Consider the following 24,580-nt stretch of genomic DNA (forward strand, 5'->3'; position numbering starts at 1 on the left):
GGGAAAATGAAACATAATTACAAGCCTTATTTATTATATCTTCGAGTTTGAGATACTATTTTTAACTGACATTTACGATCCATAATATGTGGCACTACTTATGAGTAGCTTCCTAGTCCATTATATGAGTACGATACCTATGTTTAGATGATGAAGTGTATTCGTATCAGATTCCACTTTCTTATATATTGCCATGATCATATTATAATGGGGCAAATAAAACATGATTACAAGCCTTTTTTATATCTTGCAGTTTGAGATACTATTTTTAACTAACATTTATGATCCATAATATGATGCACTACTTACGATTAGCTTCCTAGTCCATATAAGGACGTCCACCTTCTTATATACTACCATGATAATATCATAATAGGAAAAATGAAACATGAGTACAAGCCTTATTTATTATATCTTCGAGTTTGAGATACTATTTTTAACTAACATTTACGATCCATAATATGAGGCACTACTTATAATTAACTTCCTAGTCCATTAATGAGTACTATCCCTATGTACACATGATGAGGTGTATTCTCATCAGATTCCACCTTCTTATATAGTACCATGATAATATCCTAATAGGGAAAATGAAACATGATTACAAGCCTTATTTATTATATCTTCGAGTTTCAGATACTATTTTTATATGGAATTCACGATCCATAATATGCGGCACTACTTATGAGTAGCTTCCTAGTCCATTATATGAGTACCATACCTATGTATAGTTGATAAATTGTATTCTCATGAGATTCCACTTTCTTATATATTGCATGATTATATCATAATGCGGCAAATGAAACATGATTACAATACTTTTTTATATCTTGCAGTTTGAGATACTATTTTTAACTAACATTTAAGATCCATAATATGAGCCACTACTTATGATTAGCTTCCTAGTCCATATGAGGCCGTCCACCTTCTTATATACTACCATGATAATATCATAATAGGGAAAATGAAACATGATTACAAACCTTATTTATTGTATCTTCGAGTTTGAGATACTAATTTTAACTGATATTTAAGATCCATAATATGATGCACTACTTATGATTAGCTTCATAGTCCATTATGTGAGTACCATCCATATGTAAACATGATGAGGTGTATTGTCATCAGATTCCACCTTCTTATATACTACCATGATAATATCATAATAGGGAAAATGAAACATGATTACAAGCCTTATTTATTATATCTTTGAGTTTGAGATACTAATTTTAAATGACATTTAAGATCCATAATATGAGGCACTACTCATGATTAGCTTCATAGTCCATTATATGAGTACCATCCATATGTAAACATGATGAGGTGTATTGTCATCAGATTCACCTTCTTATATAGTACCATGATAATATCATAGTAGGGAAAATGAAACATGATCACATGCCTTATTTATTATATCTTCGAGTTTGAGATACTATTTTTAACTGACATTTACGATCCATAATATTAGGCACTACTTATGATCCGCTTTCTAGTCCATTATATGAGTACCATCCCTATGTATATATGATGCAGTGTATTCTCATGAAATCCCACTTCAATATATATTGCCATTATTATATTATAATGGGGTAAATGAAACATGATTACAACCCTTTTTTATATATCTCCGAGTTTGAGATACTATTTATAACTAATATTTATAATCAATAATATGAGGCATTACTTATGATTAGCTTCCTAGCTAGTCCATATGAGGCCCTCCACCTTCTTATATACTTCCATGATAATATCATAATAGGAAAAATGAAACATGATTACAAGCCTTATTTACTATATCTTGCAGTTTGAGATACTGTTTTTAACTCACATTTACGATCCATAATATGAGGCACTACTCATGATTCGCTTCCTGGTCCATTATATGAGTACCATCCCTATGTAGATATGATGAAGTGTATTCTCATCAGATTCCACTTTCTTATATATTGCCATGATTATATCATAATGGGGCAAATGAAACATGATTACAAGCCTTTTTTATATCTTGTAGTTTGAGATACTATTTTTAACTAACATTTACGATCCATAATATGAGGCACTACTTATGGTTAGCTGAGTAGTCCATATGAGGCCCTCCACCTTCTTATATACTGCCATGATTATATCATAATGGGGCAAATGAAACATGATTACATGCCTTATTTATTATATCTTGTAGTTTGAGATACTATTCTTAGCTAACATTTATAATCCATAATATGAGGCACTACTTATGATTCGCTTCATAGTCCATTATATGAGTACCATCCCTATGTAGATATGATGAAGTGTATTCTCATCAAATTCCACTTTCTTATATATTGCCATGATTATATCATACTGGGGCAAATGAAACATGATTACAAGCCCTTAATTTTATATCTTGCAGTTTAAGATATTATTTTTAACTAGCAGTAACTATCCATAATATGAGGCACTACTTATGATTAGCTTACTAGTCCATATGAGGTCTTCCACCTTCTTATATACTGCCATGATTATATCATAATGGGGCAAATGAAACATGATTACATGCCTTGTTTATTATATCTTGCAGTTTGAGATACTATTTTTAGCTAACATTTACGATCCTATGATGAAGTGTATTCTCATCCTCATATACTACCATGATAATATCATAATAGGGACAAGAAACATGATTACAAGCTTTATTTATTATATCTTCGAGTTTGAGATACTATTAATTTTAATTGACATTTACAATCCATAATATGAGGCACTTCTTATGATGATTGGCTTCCTAGTCCATTATATGAGTACCATCCCTATGTACGTATGATGAGGTGTATTCTCATCAGATTCCACCTTCGTATATACTACCATGATAATATCATAATAGGGAAAATGAAACATGATTACAAGCCTTATGTATTATATCTTCGAGTTTGAGATAGTATTTTTAATTGACATTTACGATCCATAATATGAGGCATTACTTATTATTAGCTTCCTAGTCCATTATATGAGTTCCATTCACTGATCCTGAAATATTTTTGTCACCATCTTGAAATAAAATGCATTTATTAATGGGGCTCTGCTGCACATAAAGAAATGGGGCATACCCATGCAGTGGCACAACTAGCTTGCAACCTAGAGTGATTCATCAACATACATTAAAATGGTGGTGGGCAATATCGACAAGCGGTTACATCCTTGCTCTCTCTTTTAATTGGCTAACGAATGTAGACATGTTCTCTTAGTTTCTCTTGTAAGTCATCCAAGCATACTACGCAAGAGCATACCTCTGTTTCGTGCGAGTAGAGGCATAATTGTATTTAATAGCATACCTATGCATAGTTATCCTCATGGATAACTATGAAGGAAGTTGTGTAACTTAATGTCATAAAAAACTGTCATGCCAAACATCCGTAAATCCCTCTAAGCCATTTCTTGAGTGGAAATTTTGCATATTAAGCTATATTTTTAGCTCCATCTACACTTTTTTCTTGCAAAACTAGTTGAATGTTTTCTTTTTCAGTAAATCCTCTCAACCGGCTATCTGAAAATTTCTAACCGGCCGGCTCAAGGCTAACATGCAACACACTTTTCCCATTCCCAAGTCCTTACTAAAAAAATCTTGAAAGCATATTTACCACAGCGTTATTGAAAATCAAATCACCCAAACTATAAATAGATGAGAAAATTACCAAAATACCCCTCTAATTTTTGGAAATTCACGAAGTATGAGAGAGTGTTCAAAAATCCCAAAATACCCTTGTATCTATTTTTGTTGGATTCTTCAAGATTTTCTTATCTTTATTCCGTTTTGACAATTGAGATCCGTTTTTGAGTGCTTAGCATGTAATTTGTCACAGATTACCTCACAAAAAAAGGGCAATTATGTTTAAAAGTAATGAAGCGGTTCATCTCTTGTTATATCATCTTGTATTGATAGACAGCCAGTCTTCGTATGAAAACCTACTAACTTTGCAGAAATTTATTCTCAAAACCAGGGGTATTTTGAAGGGCGTTTTGAGAAAATATGGGGGGTGATACCCCGTTATCGAAATCAAAATGAGCCAACGGCGCTTTCGCCTGCTACCTCAAGAGGCGCAGATCGAGGCCGTTGGTCACCGATGCAACGTACTTGGTCCTTGCCTCTTCATTACCAAACCCAGGACCCACATTCTCTAGCTTCTTCCCCAATGCTTCATATCGCCTTTGCCCGGCCAATTAATGTATCTGACCTTCGTCATTGGCCCTAGCTGGAGCTAGCTTCTCTGCATGTGTGAGTTCCCTTAACGACCACCTCTAAGGTCCTGTGCCACCAAAATTCTGCCCAGAAAGAACTAACATCCTCCTCCTCTTATGCTGCCAACCTACCCGGTTACTCCTCCAAGGAGCCAGCCATAGTACAGACGGCCCTGCCGCTTAAGAGAAATGTGGGAGCTTCAATGTGCTGCTTCGAGAGTTGTAGCTATGGCAACCTCGAGCTTGTTGAAGCGCTAGCGCTAAACTCTCTGCTTGGTGTCGACTCTCTGCTTGGTGTCGTCTTCTGGTGGAGCTCTGGCAAAATGCAAAGGTGGTGGTTGGGCATAGATGCGGTAGTGCTTAAGGCAGCTTCTCAAAGTACCGTAGAGGGGGGGGTGTGCACAGATTATGGCTTGAGGGAACGAGAGCTACTCTGCGACTTTTGTAATCTTTCAGTGAGGACACAAATACAAGCAAACGATGCCTTGTAATAACATCGCTCATCCAAGGTATATTCTACCCATTGTCTTTGTTTTTGACATTTTCTTTTATGGATTTTGATTGTCATCATGTTGTGACCTTAATACATTGTCAACTTTGCTACAGTTTAAAGTTACTAGAAACAAGTTTTCAAACTCTTAGTCCGCCTTTTCTCTTTTAATCCATTAGGATTATTGATCCCTATTGATCTAGGCGTAAAGGAAACTAGAGGATAGGAAATCTAATGGTAGGATGAAAACATGAAAATCTTGAATTGTCAAATTGTGGCCTTTTTATATCTAATTTAATCTTAACATTTAACAGACCACGTGCCATTGGCTCAAACATGGGTCCAATTCATCCGGATGCATTACCTTTGACTCACGAACGAATCTTCCGTCCCAAAGAAGTTGCTCACTTATTTGAGCTAAGGGGAAAAGCCTTCTTACATAAATTTTACCCTGAGCAACTTCGCACGTTTAATGATGGAATGAAAATAATTAGGGCATGGTTTAGAAAAGGCTTTAATGACACAACTTTGAAGGAGTTTTCCAGTGTTAACTTGCGAACTCATAGGGATCAAGCTCAACGTATTCGTAATTTCATTGAAGCCAACGTTCACATGCTGGGTGAAATAGATTTTGGAGAAGGTCATTCTTTCCCATGGGATGTTGATGATGTTTATGCCAAAGTGTTAGAATGGAGGCATTATAATAGGAAGGGAAGGGGTGCTTGTAATGGTAATAATGATGCTCATCTAAAGTCCAATGGAGTGCCAACAAAAACCATAGAGGAAATTAGGCCAAGTTTACTTCCCTCACATGACATATCCTCATTCAAAGAGGACATCTATTCGAACACATGGCAAGATCCAAGGCATAGGAGGTGTTATCCGGCACCTAAGCTTGTTTGCTCAATGTGCAATAAAGGAGAGATAGATTGGCATGTTGAGTTTTATGGTTGCAGGCAAGATATGCCATTGCTAGTCATAGCATGGCGTTATGACATGCAACAAAATACAAGTGAGGAGTATATAGAAACTCCTAGCCTAGACAAGGATATCATCATGTTTGGTGTGGGTACATTTCAATTGGCTAGAAGTACTCAACACTACTTGACATGGGAGGTGGAGCTCTCCAAACAAATGGAGAACTTGCAACTAGGTGGCCCTATCTACATTCCTAGAGGTGGAGGAAGGTTGATTGATGACTTCAATACGTATTCTTCCTTTTATTTTTTGTGTAATCATCTTTCTTAAAATTGTTATGTATTGTGACACCCAATATGCTACATGGTAGGGAGATCGCATTGCCATACCCTCCATTTATGCAAAACGTCAAATGTGTACTAAGGTGCAAGGATATATGGTATGTAGAAAATTCAAGGATATCATTATTATTTGCTAGACATGACTCGTGTAAACATTATATGTACTTAACCTTTCTTTATAAGGATACTCAAAATACTCAAAGGACTACCACGCTGGATAACGAAGGATTTTCGGACAAGGGTGACTTTGGCATGGGTTCAAAGACCTTTTCCGAATTCATGAATGAGACGATTGAGATAAGTGACGTATGTAAGGTGCAGTCATTTATAGCATAGATATGTATTTTAAATAGCGAAGTGTCGAGCAAGACTTTTGGTTATCTTGCGTGATTTGTAATTTTTGTGTATTTACTAGTCTCCTCTATTCAATTACACAACAATGGAGTTGCCAAATTCATCATACCCGAGTAATCAAAGTGGCGAGGGGATTGTGAACCGTCAGAAACAGAATCGGTACACAATGAACTCCACATCAATGTCAAGTTTTAAAGCCCCTGACATTAATAGTAACCAGATTAAACAATGCGCAAACCAAGTTTACTACAAGCCATTCAAAGTATGTGACATCCATCAAAATTCTCAAAGAAAATGGTTAATTGTTTATATATATGCTAATATTTTTTATGCTTGTTTTTATTAGTTGGATCCTGAAATTCAAGCTCCACTTAGAAGTGGATGTGAAGAAGAGCCTTTCTTTTATGGAAACTTTGGGTACCATGTGAGCAATAACTGCTATGTAAGTAAACCTTTGTTTTATGACTTGTCGTCATCTTATCATTTATTTCTTATGACGAAAAGATAATACAAGTCTTCTTTTGGTATGCTAGCTCATATTGTGACCACCAACAGAAGCATGTATGTTTATGCTAAAATGACAACTATTATGCTTCTTCATCATTTATTCTATTAAGCATTTATGCAAGTGGGAAAGATCTATTATAGTGTCCACTTGTCCATGTTGCCTAGAGTCATATAAAAATCTTTGTGCATAGCTAATATCCAAACTATGTCAAATTTGAAAATAATTGAATTCTATCTCATCTTTGATAGATGTTTTCGTGATGAAATGAAATATCTTTGGGGATTGGTCAAAATGAATGAGGTTAATTTTTACAAGTGTATTTTTGTGTTGTTATCTTTTTCTTTCAAATGTTGTTAATGGAGTGGTGATCTAAAGTGAATGTTATGTGAATGCCATTCCTCAAAGAATTTGGCATTTCTATACTAGCTCAAAATCCCATGGAATGCTTGGATTTAGTATACTCAAGTTTTCTATCGACAAAACAACCCTGGGCCTTGGCACTAGAAACAAGATCTACAATGCTTGTTTTGTGTAGGTACAATATAACATCGCTAGATTATTTATATAGCATAGCTTATAGATGTAGCAAAACTAATCTTTCTTCTTTTCACATAGTGAAATTAACTTTTTGAGCCACAAAATGTGCCTTGTGTTCTAGTGAAATTTGCCTATTCGCTACTATGACAATGCTTGCATTGGACGATTGAGATACATCATCAATTATTTATCATTTATTGATTATTAAATTAATCATTTTGTTTTACAATATCATTCAAAGACAATGAAAGCCCCTTTGAAAGATTTGAGATAATGGGAGAGGACCACCATGTTACAAATCAAGTTGATTTCGAAAAGGTAACTCCTTGGGATGTGAGATTTTCTCATTTCATTTTACTTTACTTTCTATGTGAAAATGTTTGAAAGAAATTTTCTATAATCAAGTGATGTACTTGTGACACTAAATAGGCCATAGACCTAGTGAAAATATCCTTCTTGGCTTTTATACCCAAACTTTAGACTAGCCTTTTGGCTCAAGATAACACGTTCCAGATAGAAGTATTATGGTTTTGTTTTTAATAAAGAAAACTCACAACTGTGAGTGGATCCATTGTCATAACCGAAAGATTACAATTTTTAGTCATGCTCGTGATGAGCCATGATAGCTTCAAAGGGTTATAACTACACCGCATAACTGGGAAGCCACCCCATGGAGGATAGGAATAGAAGTATTATAGTTTTCCTAACAAGATTGTTACAGCTTAGAATCCATAAGACAAACCCGTAAGACAAACGAGATTTTTTTAAACTAATCAATTGAGCTAGATTTAGATTAAGAAGAATGAGATTATATTTCTTAGTTATGCTTCATATGATGATAAATGAATTAATGAATTTGTGGATATACGATTTCTACCTAACTACTCATATACTCCAAGGACAAAGGACATGGAATTGAGACCAACGATGTTACGCAGCAAGAAGAAGCTATGGAAAGTCAACAGAATGTCGAGAGAGTAAGTTGATCTAGATAAGAGTTGCTAATCGTTTGCCACACCTACTAAATCCTTGTATTTCATATATGTTATTTCTATAGTGCAAGTATTGAAAACCTATATTTGATATGCATGATGTTTTGCTTGTTGTGGAGTAGGAAAGTTAGATAAGTATACGCATACTCTAATAGAGAAAGCCATCACATGATATCTCTTATTATGTTTTGTTACTCTAATAGCAATCCCCTCGTCTACGTGACCAAATTTGGAATGGTGAATCTCCAACAAGTGGTAGCTCATTTGAGACTCCAAAAAACAATGGGGAAGAAGGAAATGAGATTAAGGTACATGAACATTTATACAAGCTTTCATATGTCTTTGATCAACTATGTATATGGTGTTTTTGACGCTTGAAATTGTGTTGAAATTCCTTTGCATTAATGTAGTATGTTTGTAACACTCTTGTGTGATTGGCTTGAAAGGACACACACTTCTCTTCTTTCAAAATGACAAGGACTCATGTGTGATAAGTGTTGACCTAGAAGAGGAGAGAGATATTGTAAGTAAAAATTATCAAGTTATAAAATATTCCAATAGCATTTGTTAAGCTCTCTTTTAGCATGTCATGTTTATACGTGCTTTTTCACCTTTGTTCCTAGATTCCATGCGTGATGGATCAAGGGCCATCACTAAGGGAAGGATCTCATATTAAATGTCCTACCAACATTGATCAAGAAAATTCCATGGTTGGTAGTCAAAAAATATCTATACATGTTTTGAAGCATGTTTACTTTGCTTTTAGATTTGATGTAGAACTTAAATCTAGCTATGGTTTTGACTAAGAGCTAGTTGCACCAAGAGGAAGAAAGAAAAACGATCAAAGATTTGTTAGTCTAAGTTTGTTAATGGTAATACTATCTTTATTATTTCACATTCGTGTCCAAGATAGAGGGTATTTTACATAACTTGATTTTGCTGTTAACTAGGATATTCCAAAAGAAAAGGCAAACATTATAAAGAAATGGCCTTTTCAATCCAAGAAGAGAAAGGTAGAATTATGAATCTTTACTCGCTTTTGGGAACGAAAAGTTGATCTAACATGTACATTATTATTGTAGGTATTGAAAGAAATGCAAGATAATGTGGACCATGTTAGCGTGCATGAGCTAAATGCAAAGGACCAAGTAAGGGGTTCTAATATATCTTCTGAATTATTTTAATTTTTGTAGTGTATATTGCTCATTGCCTTTCTTACCTATTTTTAATTAGGGAGATGTGATCTCAAGGTCATCACGTATAATTAAAACACCAACAAAGTACAATGACTTTGCTATTGACAAGGTGAGTATAATCACTTCTAAACGCATTGAGATTTATTCTTTGATGATAGTGCTTCTCTTTGAGTTTATATTTGTAATTTTAGGAGAATGTATCGAGAAAAGGTAAGAAGAGTAGAAACACAAAAAAGGATGAAGCTTTAAAGGTTGTCACCCACATTACAAACAAGGTACTTTAGTCTCATGAGTCATTGTTTACTTTAGATCCCTTGAGTAAAAACTTATTATCTTTGTTATGTTCTACACTATCATATCATCTCCTTCTTGTATTTTTGAAGGTGTGTAGCATTGATGTTGATACCAAGGAGTTGCTTGCTCTCCAAGCTATGGACATACATGATGTGGACAAGATGTATGGAAAACTTTGGGAAGCTATTAGGCCATTAAAAGCTGAGAAATTGGCATTCTTTCAAGAATGCTCTGGCAAATCGGACCCATCTTACCTTTTAGAATTCTATGTTGAATGGGCTTTAGAAATTGGTCGTGTTACACTACCAATCCCAGTTTCCAAATTACTTATGTAATGACTTTTGTTGTGAGCGGACATAATTTAATTTATGATGGCCCAGAAATCGGTGTTGCTACATTCATTTAATTGGAGTAGTGTCTCTTTTGAGGCATAAATTATTAAGGGTACATGTCTTTGACTTGTTAAAGTTTGTATATTTTTTGAAATAATTTGCAATTAGGTAACTTGTTATGATTACTTGAGTAGTCTTTAGAAATTGTGCAAATTTCTAAGTGATCAAGGTCATGCAATACATTTAGCTAACTTTGAAGGAAGATAATCCTTTTTTTTTGCATGCAAGTTGAGTAGATTTCAAAGTGATCAAGTCATGCAATACATTTAGGTAACTTGTGTTGATTACTTGAGTAGTGCTTAGAGAAAGATCATTAATTTTTTGCATGAAAAGTGTGTAGAGTTTTAAGTGAAGGTAAAAGAATGCTATAATCTTAATTTAAGTGTCAGATTTTTATTTCTGTGTAGAGAATAGAGTAACAAATTATGTCAATTTTAAACTGCATTTCTCTAAATATAGTGTTTGCTAATACGAGAGCTATCGTATACTTATGAACTCTACGTAGAGTACAATACAAGTGAGAATGTTTTGAGTAGAGACTAAATAAATAATTGATCGTGTTGCCAAACCTTTCTCTAGTCTATACAACATAAATTAATACATACCCCCAAATAAATATGTACGTCCCTCAATGTGCAAAAATTGACCTAAGTTCTTAGGGAATAGCTACAAGTAAGACATTGCTATCTTCACTCTTCAAGATAGATGCTTACCAATTATAACTTTTTGTGATTAATGCAATTCAACCTCAACTAAGCACTTTTTTAATCTAAAAGAAGATAGATGCTTACCAAATTGCAATTGATTTATATGGTCGTGAATATAATAATCATAACTTCTCCGATCTCGTTACTGCTTTAGAAATAGCGAGAAATAGTATCATGTTTTGGCAAATGAATAGCCATACATTTTACCAAGAAGATGACGAAGCATGGACAACACAAAAGTGACCTATCCAAAGTAAAAAGAATTATTCTTTCTGCCAAACCCTCCTTATTTTGCAAATGATCTTTCAAGTCATGCATGCGGCACATTATTTATCCCTTTCTACAAGGAAAATTTGCCTCAAGGTCTCTACGAGTACTTTGCTGAAAGCCTTATTATTCCCACATTTGTGCTACTTATGTAATTAGGGATTGTTTCATGTCTCCAATACAAAATTTCCCAGTAGGGAATTGAGATAAGAAAAAGTACAATAGGGAATTTGAACCCTTTGCTTTTTCCCACATGGAACTATAAACTCCATTTTGTATTCCTACAAGGGAATGTTGCGTTTCAAAGAGGGAAATTCCATTCCCTAGTGGGAAAACATTATCCCATGTTGGGAAAACTCAAGATCAATGTTTCCCTATAGGGAATTTTATTACTTTAGTATTACCTTGTGGGAGTATAATTCACACGTTTTTTCCCTCTTGGATTAGGGATATATTGTGTGAATTGTGCCCTCTTTCACACAAGGGAAACCACGAAAAACTTCTTGTGTAACAAGGAAGTGGCTTCAAGGAAGGAGGGTCGGGGCTCACCAGTAAGCAACCGAGGCTGATCAGAAGGTGTTCAAGTACCCAATTCAAAGAGAGAGCATAGGGGAGTGATTGGAGCTTGATTAAGGGCGGCCAGCCTGTCGGGGATCTCTCTTTCTCTCTCTCTTTTCATCTAGCACCAATTGAGGGGTGACAGATGACCGGAATAGCTCTTGTTGAATCTTTTTACTTCATTGATCTAATTGTTCAATCGAAATATGAGGGTGACTTTGGTAGCAGTCTTTATTTAGAGCTCAGGGCTTTCGGGTCTGTATACATGTTTGCTATTCCAAACTGACAGAGAGGGCTAGCTATAGAGGTTTTGTGTATTGGCTTTCTCCTGTCAACGTCAAGCACTAAAATGCACACTCAATACCAAACTCAAGTTTCAATGCACAAGACTTCTTGACCAAGCATGTACATATCATCAATGTAATTCTCAAATGAAGTTTGCATGCATGTCACACAGAATGTTTTTCATTTAGCGCAATGATAATGTCAATCAAGCCAAGCATTAAACCCTGTTTTGCACATGCCAATCATTAGTGCAAAATACGATCATTTGTGCATAGAAATTATCATACAATCAAAGCACTTAATGTCAATGCTTGCGTGTGTGCTCTCATGCTCTTATGTAGCAATTTTGACATACGAAGCAAGAAGAATGGGAGAAATGGTATTGGTCAATGGCCATATATAAAGATCAGTTGCTCTTACTCTCATGCCTCTTCTAACACACAAAACAGAAATGAGATCCTCATCACAGAAAGGGATCTTCAGTTTTAATGCCTTCTTGAGTAATCCTTCAAGGCTAACATACATAATCGATAATTGTTAGCTATGATGATACGATATATTGGCTCTGCATAGCCAAATGGTGAATCTCCCCCTCATTTAATAAAAACTGAAGCCTTCAAATCACATTTTCGAAATAGAAATTAGTGCATTAAAGCATTTTGGCAGTGAAATCGAACACATTCCGTTCCATTTTCAAGCATCCCTCGATTTTTAAATTTTTTTTTGGTCTGACCCAAAGCTACAATGAATTTGATTTACTTAATGATCTAGTGCAGGACCAAAGTCATTCAAAACTCAAGAAGATGATTTTGTTTTCATATTCTTTTTTGTTGAAGGGTTTTCTTTTGGAAGGGAGGAGGGTGTGACCCTCCTTTAGTTTAAATTTTTCTTTTTTTATATTAAAAAAAAGACAAAATTCATTTCTTCCTTCCTTTTTTTTTTTGACGGTGACGCGCTGCAGCCTGCAGTGGCAGTGGGATGTGAGCATGGTGATGACGGCACAGAGCCACAAAGTGGATGGACAGGGTTGGCTCAGGTTGTAGTGGTGATGTGCTGCCCTGTCGGATCAAGGTACATGGTGCGCTGCCCTGCAAGAGCTCCAGGTACGAGTGAAGCGAGGCGGGATATGCAATGAGGAAGAGAAAGGGGGGGCACAGACACGGCGATGATAAGCACGCACCAAAGATGATGAGAGAGAGGGGGAGGGTAGTAGGAGTGTGGGCATTCTCGTGTGCTGAGGTTGGCTGCCCTTGGGGATTCTGCAGGGACTCGGTGAGCACGCCTATGCCTGAGCGCGCTACTCGTGATTGAGAGATTGATGGCGGGTACTCAATCAAGGCAGGGCCACAATAGGTCGGACTGTAGCAAGCCAAGGTAGAGAGAGGATAGTTATGGAGCAGAGCAGGCAGCTTGGCTAGCAAGACATTGCATGTGTGTGCGTGCGTGTGTGTGTTTGCGAAGACAAGGCGGGATCAACAGCTGCATTCATTAGCCGAACAACAAAAAGGGCCGCGAAGAGTGTGTGTGTGTGATGGGTTTGGATATTTATAGGCTTGCTTGCCATCGAGCCGGTTGCCAGTCAGTGCCAACCGGCTGCCAGTCGTTGACCAAAAATGTCAATGCGGGATGCACACGCAGGCTCGAACTCAGGACATAGGCCCTCTACGATGCATGCAGGCGCACGAGCAAATCTTGCAGCTGGTGCATCATAGCGCACTGAATTCTGCTGCCCCATCAAAAAGTGCCGTGACCGGCTGCACCAGTTTCGCCCACCTACATGTCGGCTACCAGGCCGATATTTATCTAGAGCCTGTGTGTGATGGCGTGGGCCCAGCCAGGCAGGCCAAAGGCGAGTCAAGGGAGCCGGGGCAGGTGCAGGAGCGCTCTCCCATATGCCCTCTAGAGTAGAGGTCCCAATACAAATTAGTAGACCCGGCTCATATTTACCCGCAGCCCCATAGAGAGTGCAACAGCAGGTCATCAAACGAGGTGGCAGCAGGAGATGAAACTGAAGCTAGAGAAGCCTGTCAAAAGGCGCATCTTTGATATAGGGGGTGGTTGAAGCACCCCCCAGCGAAAAAACAGATTTGGGTTTGCCAGAGAATGCAAAGCAGCAGCAGGGGGCTTTGCTCGGTTATGGGGCGACCTTTACTTTCATCGAGGGCCCTCCAAAGGCACCGTTAGCGGGCCTATGGGGGAGCCCTCTCAACCGAGCAAGATAGTGGGTTTTGAGAAATCATAAAGATGAGAGAGAGCCAAAACAACCAGTCCCGACTCCCCAGTGTGCACGCGTGCACTACGAGCCAAGCGACTAAGGCGGTTTGAAGGCCAGGGCGGGAACAGGGTTTGTGGAGAAAACAGAGGTGTGTGTGGTGAGCGCCATTCAAGGAATGTTGCTTGGGATGCATGAGAGAGAGAGAGAGTGTGTGTGTGTTGCGAAACACCAAGGCAAGTGGTTGGGGTAGGCGACAAAAGCGGCCAACATGGGGTTTTCGAGCAGCTATAAACCGAATGTGAAGGAAATTTTTTTACCTTTTTTTATTATTTTGAAAATATCTTCCTAAGAGGATGCTCCCACGGGGTCACAGGAGTAGCCAATTTTCGTGCAACACACAAAGCAATTTCTTCTTGACAATTTCAAACTTTTGCATGCATTCTTAACACGATCGACTGCACATATTTTGAGACATTCCGTATCAAAAATTAAGCTAATTCCAATGCATGTTCTATCATTCAGTCTTTTGAGTTGCTTCCAATACAATGTATGTGTGCCCAATACTCGAATTCAAGTTTGAATATGACTCAGTATTCTTTTAATTGAGCAATGCAGATCTTAATGGACTCCTTTTATTTGCCAAGTTGAAATTCCACTAGTAATTTTTGCAATATGGGTTGCCAAGTCCATTGTTCATCCAAGCCCATTATATTGACTTGTCATTTTGGCTCGCAATATTACATGGTCATGACTATGGAATGGCAAATACACAAAGTTTCGTACTACATCCAATCAAACTGGCATGTCCTTCAATGGTAATACATATATAATTATACCCAATTGCATATCAATCGTGTAATCTACACTCATTCCAACATGATGTACTTACCAATCTTTTGGGTCTTGCAATCATCATGATTGAAAATGGAGACCAATCATTCATCCCTAATTTGGACATTGAATGCCATACATCAACTATTTGACCAAATTAATCATCATAATTGGTAAAAATTACCAATTATTTATTCAAGGATTGGATTGCACATGCCATTGAGTAGGCACACACACCCAAATTTAGGCCAAAATTTTATGAAAAAATTACTTCAATTCCACATTTCCATGCACAAATTCCAAACTCAATCAAGCATAAGTGAATGCATGCATGCTCAATTTCTAAAAAATTAAACTATTTTCACCCAATCAAGCAATGCACACACTAAAAAATTGAGCACAAATGATCAATTTTTTTGCAATTGGAAATGAATTTAGGTTATACCTAATGATTGCACATACTTTTCATGAACATTTCACAATCAAAAACCATTTAGGTGTTCCAATTGACCATCAATCCTTGAAAATCAAGTGGTCATGGATGGACACACACATCTTATCCAATTATTGAATTAGCCTAACATACACATCGATTACATGATTGTATAATCATGTATCATCAATTCCATTAATTTTTATGTATGCACACATTCGAGATTAGGTGCACACACACTTGAAAATTTTGACAGTTTTTTCCCTCTTTGGTGTGTGCACACACACAATGATTTTTATGCACACACATGAATTTTTTATGAGAATTAAATATTATTTGGATACACACAAAGTTCATTAGTCACAATTTGACTATCAATTTTATTCAAAGTGTATTAAATTAGGTGCAAAATGTAGGTCAATTTGTGTTACACACCTAATTTTAGAAAATAATTAGCAAATGGAATTACATTCATCAATCAAAAATTGACATAACAAGTGAGTGCACTTACATCGTAATTACACTCCAAGCTATTCCTTTGCTCTACGCGAAGTCGCATCATTGCACACACAAGTGTGTGCACCATCAATTCGGCTCCAAAATTGACCATTTGTAGGTCAAAAAATCACACACTCAAATCAATATCAAATTAGGCATAAATTGGTACAATTAACTTGATTATAGTGATGATTCCAGCTCTTGCAAGGGGATTTCACATACTTTACACTTCAAAAGTTAGTGGTTAGGTTAGCAAGGTTAGTCAAAATTAGTAGAAATTAACATGAAATTAGCATGAAATTAGTAAAATTAGCATGGAAAGAAGTGAATTAGCAAGGGTTAGCATGAAATTAGTGAAACTGGGGGTGAAATTGGAGGTTTGGGGTATTCATAACTCAACATAACATCAATTTCTTGCACAAAATCATCAAATTAAACCAGAAAATGAGTTACACACACTAAAAAACCAACAAAATTAGTAGTGAATCTACTCTATTCTACACACCCTAAACCCACTAGCATAGGTTATCGATCCCGACAACGGCGCCAAATTTAGGGATGCGTTGTAGCACGACCTAATCGCAACCCACACAAAATCATCAAATCCGTGGATCGGCAACCCGGCTAGGGCATGGAAGCAAGAGCATCGGATGAATAGGAATAGAGGATTCAAGAGATCAACTCTCCAATGTAATTAAGTAGAGACTAGCCATTGCAAGACTAACTCTAAACCTACTCTAATCACTAATTAATTAATCTCTTACACATATCAAGCCCACCAAAGTCCGACTTGCCATAGACCAGAAACTCCAAGCACACTAATGATAAGCACACACTAATTACCACATGTCAATTAAGGCACTTCATCAATAGCTTACACACACGAGGTGAATGGTGCTAGAGATTCATAAAACCTATCCACACACACAAATTAGAAGATTAATACCCAACTTAATCACCTTAATTTATGATGTTAAATATTGCAAATCAATTGCTTGTAGAGAGATAAGAGTGGCTACTAGCAAGAAGTACATACATCTCTCAAATCTAGAATAATGAAAGTTTAATACTACTTCATGACAAGATGAAATGTAGAGAAGAAGAGCTTACACTAATTACAATGGTTAGCACTAGCCTCTCAAGCATAGACACTAAGCTCAAGGCTAGGCCAAAGAGTGAATACTCTAGAGAGAGGGAGCTCTAAAAGTGGATCCTCAAGAGTGGATACTTAAGAATGAAGCCTCCTTGCCTAAAGGCTTCCTTTTAAGGGCTTTCACCACAATCCCTTCTACTATGGGTTTAAGCTTGAGCCCTCAAACTACCATCTACAACTTTGGAACTCCAAGTGAACCCATGGCTTATACAAAGTGAGTGAAAAATGTTGTGTCATCCATAGATATCTCCCGCTTGATGCATATTTGGTGTAGCCTATGTTAGTTGCTGCTAACATGCACTTTTTTTAATAAGAAGATAGAATGTTTGGGCTTCATCATCTTGAAAGAAGGTGTTGCTACTGATCCATCAAAGATTTTGGCAGTAGTAGCTTGGCCTCTGCTACAAAATGTTTGCAAAGTACGTGGATGTGGTGATCTTACAGGGTGGTATCACATTTTTATTGAAGTCTATGCAATTATTGCTACTCGTTTGACTACACTCCCCAAAAAGACCAAAATTTTTATTTGGACACAACTAGTTCAAGAAAGTTTTGAAAAATTGAGGGATGCATTAGTTAACATTCCTATTCTACAACTTCCTGATTTTTCAAATAATTTCATAGTTCTCACAGATGCTAGTGGACAATCCATTGGTCGTGTTCTATCTCAAGAAGGAAAACCAATAGCTTTTGAGTCACGAAAATTGCGCATACATGAACTCAACTACCCTACCCATGATCTTGAATTATTAGCAGTAGTTTATGATCTCAAATTATGGCAACATTATCTTTTAAATCATAGACTTGAACTTCATACAGATCATGAAAGCCTTACCTGGATATTCACTTAAACAAATCTCAACATGCGTCAATGTAGATGGATGGAAACCTTTTGTGAATATGATTTTGGGATAGAATAAAAACCAAGAAAATAGAACTTAGCTATAGATGCTCTTAGCCAAAAGAGTACTCTTAATGCTATTTCTATCAACCAAGCTTCCATTATGGAGCAAGTTCATCAATTTATGCTTCAAGACCCTTACTTTTCAAAGGTAAGACATCTTCTTACCCTTCAAAGTCAATTAGATTGTCAAAATCGAGAAGTCAAAGGATTTAAGATAGATGGTGAGAATTTATATTTTAATAATCAATTATGTATTCCTCACCACAAGGAATTAAAGGATTCTACTTTTAAAGAAGCTCACAACATCCCTATAGCTGCTCACCTAGGATACATTATTATTAAGATTTATCACTCTCTACGTCAGAGTTTCTTTTGGCCAGGATTAACTAGAGGGGTACTCTTGCTTATGTAAACCATTGTCTCTCATGCCAAAGGGTCAAAGATGAAAGGGTTCCTTATCCAAGAAAGCTACAACCTATTGATGCTCCACAAATAAAGTGGGAATGTATATCTATGGATCTCATTGCAGGTCTTCCATCATCGCTCGGATATGATTCCATCTTTGCCTTAGTTAATATGCTTACTAAGATGAACCATCTTTTCTCGGTAAAGACAACTCATAAAACCGAGGATATTTCTTATATATTCATGAAAGCTATCTTTACATATCATTGATTACCAAGAAGAATAGTATCTGACACAGATACCAAATTTACTTCAAATGTTTGGAAGACTTTGTTCTTAGTAATCGATATAGAACTAGCATTCAGTATATATAGCCTATCATCATCAAACAAATGGTCAAAGAGAGCAAACAAATCAAGTCATAGAGGATATGCTACATGCTTATTGCAGGCATGAGAAAACTAAGTGGACTAGATATCTCTATTTGGTTGAGTTTGCTTATAATTCTTCTTATAACAGAAGCATAGAAATGTCTCCTTTCAAAGCTCTCTATGGCCATGAACTTCATACTCCACTTAAGTGGACAAACCCTCTTATTAGGGTTGAAGCTTCAAAAGATATGCTTGATGAGATGGAAACACAAACACAGCTCATCAGACAAGACATCAAAATCGCTCAAGATAGGCAAAAGAGTAATGATGATCCAAAAATATCATCATACTAAAGAAGTATATACCAAATTCCAACCACATTCTTGATGATTCTCACTTATCTACTACCGAGGATGCCAGATTTGAAGTTTTCCTTGAGAAGATTGCTTGAAACCATACCATCTCAGAACATTTAATCAAATGGTTGACTTACCCAATAGAAGATGCTACTTGGGAACGGGAAGATGTACTTCTCAAAAAATTCCCTCAATTTATGTCGAGGTGAGGACACCTCAAATTTTTAAGTGTGTGAGGATGTAAGATCCCGAAAATCCAGGTAACTAAAAATGTTATCTTTGTAGGACAGTCTATACTTTTATTTCAAGGCGAGTCTCTGAGACTTCTTAAAAATCACTTAATTGCGGACTACGTAGGGTGACGGGATCGAAAATTTATAGGTGCATGCAATAGAAAGGATAAGTTGGAAATGTAGGTTCCACATTCAAGGTCAAACGATGAACAGATTAATGAAAAACTAGGCCACAACTACACTCTAGTTGGATTACTGAAGCCAACAACATTGCTGACTATGGATGGACTATTGCAGGATCATCAAGTGGTGAACCTGTCCTTGCCAGAGTCATGATTATAACTTTATGCACCACTTATGTGTTGGGGTAATAGAAACCTAGATGCTTGTTTTAACCATATTTGTGCTGCAAAGTAGGTTGAGATAAATTGTGCTACCTAAACTCAGTGGTAAAAAGAATTATTCTTTCTGCCAAAACTCTGAAAGGATCCCAGATACCCAATGCTTGAGCACATGGAAACTGGCTTGAGCACGTGTATATGTTCACTCTATTTCTCTCTCTCTCTCTCTCTCTCTCTCTCTCTCTCTCTCTCTTATAGTCTCATCTCATCCATGGGTAGCACTAGACACTAGGGGCCTATCTCAAGTCTAACTCTAGGCTTGTTGGTTGGGTACAAGAGCCCTTTGCCTCAAGAGAGTCTGCTATGCATTCTAACCGATCAGAAGTAGAAGTGAGGGTGGAAACACCATCGACGCACCTCTTCTCTCCTAGACCCCTGGGGAGGGATCTCTCACAGCCAAACGCCGGTTGGTTGCATGCATTAAGGGAAAAGGTCCCCAATGGACCTTTCCGACACCATCAAAACCCTAAAAATAAACAAAATACCTACATTCTCTCTAGTCTAAAAGCCTCGTAGGATTTACCACAACCGCGTTTTTTATTTTGTTGCATAGGCTGCACATTGCTTCAACATACTCCTCAAGCATACTTGTAACCTCCTTACCCTCTATTGGAAATGTGGGACGTCTTGGCAAAAGGCCTGTGGTGCAACCTGCACATGTTGGATGGCTTGGGACAAATTATGGACGCTCTCTTGCAAGAGAGTTTTAAAATGGAGCTAGATCAAAGTTTTCTATCCTCTACAGAATGCAGCAGAAGCGGCCCATAGCAAGGAAGGTACTTTCAAGCTCTAGGTAGCCATTGGCAGGTTGATGAATCATCACACATTGCCATTATTCCTCTCCACTTTACTCACAAGTGTGTCATATACTATAAGCCCATGTCACATGCGGGCGTTGCATGTTCGGCAATCCATCTAGTCACACATGGACATACGCTTCAGCTATATCATAAAGCTTTAGTTAACTCTCAACCAACGGCTATAGCCCTGAGTTGGAAATTTGGTTTCCCTTGGATCTAGGTGTGAAGCATTCAGACCCTATCAACGTCTTTTGCTGGATGAAAATAACACTTCGCACACATTTGACATATCTGATGGTCTTTTCCCAACGCAGCATCGTGCATGTCGATCTGCCCCCGTGTGACATGGGCTTTTTTCCTATCACAACACATTTCTATGTTTGCTTGTGGCCATTGTGATCAATGGACATAGTTGGAGGAGCTTCAAACAGGTGCTCAAACGATGACCATAACAATCTTGTTGCTTTGTTTTCCACAACTTTCACATAAATCTCATGTGTAACATGGTCATTATGCAAGTATATTTGTGTTAGATAAAGAATGCTTGTAAAGATCCTAAGGAATACAACACCCATAAAAATTATGGTAAGATTGAAAATGCTACAACTGTGTAACTCAGGTGAGAAAGCTTGCAAGGTAGAGCAATAAGTGGGCACAAAGTAAGAGCCACAAAAGGTTGGTAGATTCCTAGGTTGGTAGTTGGAATCTAGGTTCCCTCATCACATGATAGCTTGCTTGTCGAAAGAGAAAACATGCTAGAGAAGGGGACATAAGAGACGATCGTAGATGTCACCCTCATGATTGTAGTTCAAGTCACAGGTAGCAAAGGGTTGGAAGGGGCAACACAAGAAGATTTAGACATTTTTTAATGTAGGAAAATGGAGTCTTTCTTGCTGTTTATCATATAGTGCATAACATCATGAGCTTCCACTCGAGAGGCACCACATATCTAGCTAGGTGCAATTCGGGGTAGGGACCACCGCCCCCGCCCCCCCCCCATCAGGCCGGTGATCCCCTACCCCCAACCACACCTAGCTAGGTATGCGAAACCTCCCTGAGAAAAGATCATGATGTTGTGGTAAGTCACAATGTGGGAATTATTGTGAGAATTTGTCCAAAACTTATTGTGTGAGCGTTCATGTAAGGGCCATCTTTTAACTACTTGTCTATAGTGCCACAGAGACATGCCCTTGCTATTACACATGCTATGTTTTCCCTCATCCTCTCCATGTCAACACACTATCTTATACTGCCTATTGCCTTGCTGTAGGTCTTGCATTTTTTGGAGAAAATAGATTTTTAATAGCCTTAGCATTTTCTAGTGATTTTATTGTTTGCCTTGCTGGACAGTGCCTTGTATAGATGTTTCCCATTTGTGACTTTTGCAACCTCTCCACTTGCTAGTTCTCATATGATTGTCTTCAGAATGTGTAGCCTCTTCATGTGACTTAGAGCCCTTAGATTGATCTTTTTCTAGTGTTCTTGGCCACTTTGACCTAATTCTGTATTATATTACCCTTAAGCCTTCCAATGTTTTTCCATTCACTGTTGCACTAACCATTATAGTCAAGTGTCGCGGGGCAGCTGATCTGCTTCGTCCAAGCGGCTAGCTTTCCGTGGCAAAATTGGGAGCTACAGTCGATGGATGGCAGCCAGCTCAACTATGTAAGGGAAAAACGCCAACGTCGACTTCATCTTCAGTAGGTGCCACCTCAGAGGGTGGATTCTCTGCCACCTCATCATCCAGAAATTCTCCAATCAGCTACAATGAGACTGCAGCACGTGAGCACAGGGAAAGTGATGAGGTGCTGAAACCTTAGCATGCGTAATGAAAATTCTGAGCTCTACACTATCAGATGAACACTATGTCTCAATTGGCCCCCCTCCCCCGGACCCTTGACGATCGGGAATGGACACTTAGTGTCCATTCCTCATAATACCTGTGACCCCTTGGCGACCGATGGAGTGTCCATTCCCTAACCCATCGCAGTCGAGCATCACTGGGCAGCTAATTTGCTCCGTCCATCCACTGTGCATTCCACTCTAGAATCTGTCCTCCCACCATCAGATGACCACCAGCTTAGCACGTGAAATGTTAGAAGCACGAGATAGTCTGCAAGACAATCCTTAATCGCCAGCTTAGCGCATGGAAAGTAGCCTTCTACTGACGACTTAGCTTGCCTAATGTTAATATGCCATGGATAACATGCTGTTGACACCTCAAAAGTTGGAATTTTCTCAAAAGTTGGAATTTTAATCCAAGGAGGATGAAGGCCCCTCTCTTGCCGATAGTGACAGCCGAGAATGGTCCTTCACTAACCATTCCCCTGCAATCACTGCTCCTGCCATGGCTCCCGACTCCCCGCCGCCAATCACCATGTGGTCGTAGTGATTATTGGGAATGGTCAATGAAGGACCATTCCCGACTCCTTTTCATCCCATTATGACAATGTTTTGGCATGGATAGAAACCTAAATAATGTTCCACATTTATCCCTTGCTCCACTTGTTGCTTCCCATACCACTCTTTCTTTTTATTGCACTGGTGTGTTGGATATTTGGTGAATTCATATGCTTGCATGATAGGAATCTAGTTCCTTTCTTAAGAATTTGAGCCTTGTGCTCATGTTTGTATTCTCTTACTCCTCTTGTCAAGGTTGGGTGTCATGGGACAGTTCATCTAGTCTACTTTTTGAGTCAAAAAGAATTTGCCAGTCATTAGATCATTGCCACATCAATGCAAAGAAGCCATTGCATTTGTCTCTCCTCTCTTCCCACCCCCTCTCCTTTAGGCCATTATGATTTTTCAACTAGTTCATCATGGATTCTCTCCATTATTTTGACTTGTGCCTACATTGAGGAGGAGGAGAAAGAGAAAAAGGGATACTCTTTAGGTGCATGCTTAAGGAAGGAGCTAGTGAGTGTGGAACAGAGATGGGAAGGTACTACCACTTGTAGTCGTGCCCACCTCTAGCCATCTTCACCCTCTTTTTCTCAAATGATATGTATGATTTGATTATCTATCCTTTGACATATTTAGTCCCTACCTACACATGCACCTATTTTCCATTAATCACATCCCAACATAGAGAAAGTCTTCTGATGAGCAATAAGGCAGCCGTTAATAAGCATATAGAAGGACTTTATTGACTTCTATAAGGTATGTTCACATAAGGCATCCGTTAACAAGCATATGTACAATGTGTACATGGTGGCATCCATTCCCATACATACAAAAGCATATAGAGGGACTTTATTGACTTCAATTCACAATATGGACATGCCACAGCACGACAACGCTCACCCTGCACCACTGACAATTTCAGAGATGTGAGGACCCTCCGTAGGAAAGATTCACAAGTAGGCAACCTAGGACCAAAGGAAGGAAAACTTGATTGCCCAGTTAAAGGGGGGCCAGAGCCTGAAAGCCTGGATGAATGAGGACACCCAAAGCATTAATAACCAAACAATCTAAATCATAAAAAAGGGAGCATAGTGAGCATGTGGGAGAGAAGCATCAGAATCAGATCTTGAGCTTGCCATTTCAAGCCTTCATAATCAAAGGGGTAGTATGGGTTTGTTAGTATGAGGGCGTCACAATCAAGATGAAGGGGCAGCATATCACGAGCATGGGTAGTTGAAGGACATCTTACAAGAAGGTGCATGTAGAGGGCATATGAGTAGGACTTCCAAAAGCAAAGTATGGACAGCGGGTGGTGAACAACAATGCTTTTCTTTTTCTTATCTTCAAAAAAAGAACTACACCTTCAAATTCTTGAAAGCATGGATGTATATAGAGTGCTATCACCTTTGAAAGGTGATTTCATGAGATAGATTCATAATAGATCCTCATTATACATGTATTTCTCTTTTCCTTTTTCTTTATGATGAGAGATGATAATCTTGTAAACTATTGAGACTAGTGTGTGT

At 37.9% G+C, this 24,580-nt stretch overlaps 1 protein-coding gene across 1 annotated transcript; it reads left to right on the plus strand.

Moving 5' to 3' along the window:
• The first annotated feature begins 6,496 nt into the window (after positions 1 to 6,496).
• Positions 6,497 to 10,177, plus strand: LOC147457301 (uncharacterized). Its single transcript, XM_086513564.1, has 11 exons — positions 6,497 to 6,577; positions 6,662 to 6,757; positions 8,260 to 8,337; positions 8,556 to 8,660; positions 8,831 to 8,875; positions 8,976 to 9,062; positions 9,303 to 9,365; positions 9,435 to 9,500; positions 9,586 to 9,657; positions 9,740 to 9,823; positions 9,932 to 10,177. Exons 1-11 carry the CDS (start codon positions 6,497 to 6,499, stop codon positions 10,175 to 10,177), a joined length of 1,023 nt encoding a protein of 340 aa, XP_086369690.1.
• The last annotated feature ends 14,403 nt before the right edge of the window (positions 10,178 to 24,580 follow it).

Source organism: Adiantum capillus-veneris, chromosome 5 (genome assembly GCF_014529385.1).
Source record: "Adiantum capillus-veneris isolate H3 chromosome 5, ASM1452938v2, whole genome shotgun sequence".
In the NCBI taxonomy this organism is placed as follows: Eukaryota; Viridiplantae; Streptophyta; class Polypodiopsida; order Polypodiales; family Pteridaceae; genus Adiantum; species Adiantum capillus-veneris.

Excerpts from the sequence above, each read along its gene's own strand:
- LOC147457301 (XM_086513564.1), top strand. The coding sequence starts at position 6,497 with ATGTCAAGTTTTAAAGCCCCTGACATTAATAGTAACCAGATTAAACAA. Across the intron at positions 6,758-8,259 it reads ATGTGAGCAATAACTGCTAT|GACAAAGGACATGGAATTGA; the intron begins GTAAGTAAACCT and ends ATATACTCCAAG. Across the intron at positions 8,661-8,830 it reads AAGAAGGAAATGAGATTAAG|GACTCATGTGTGATAAGTGT; the intron begins GTACATGAACAT and ends CAAAATGACAAG.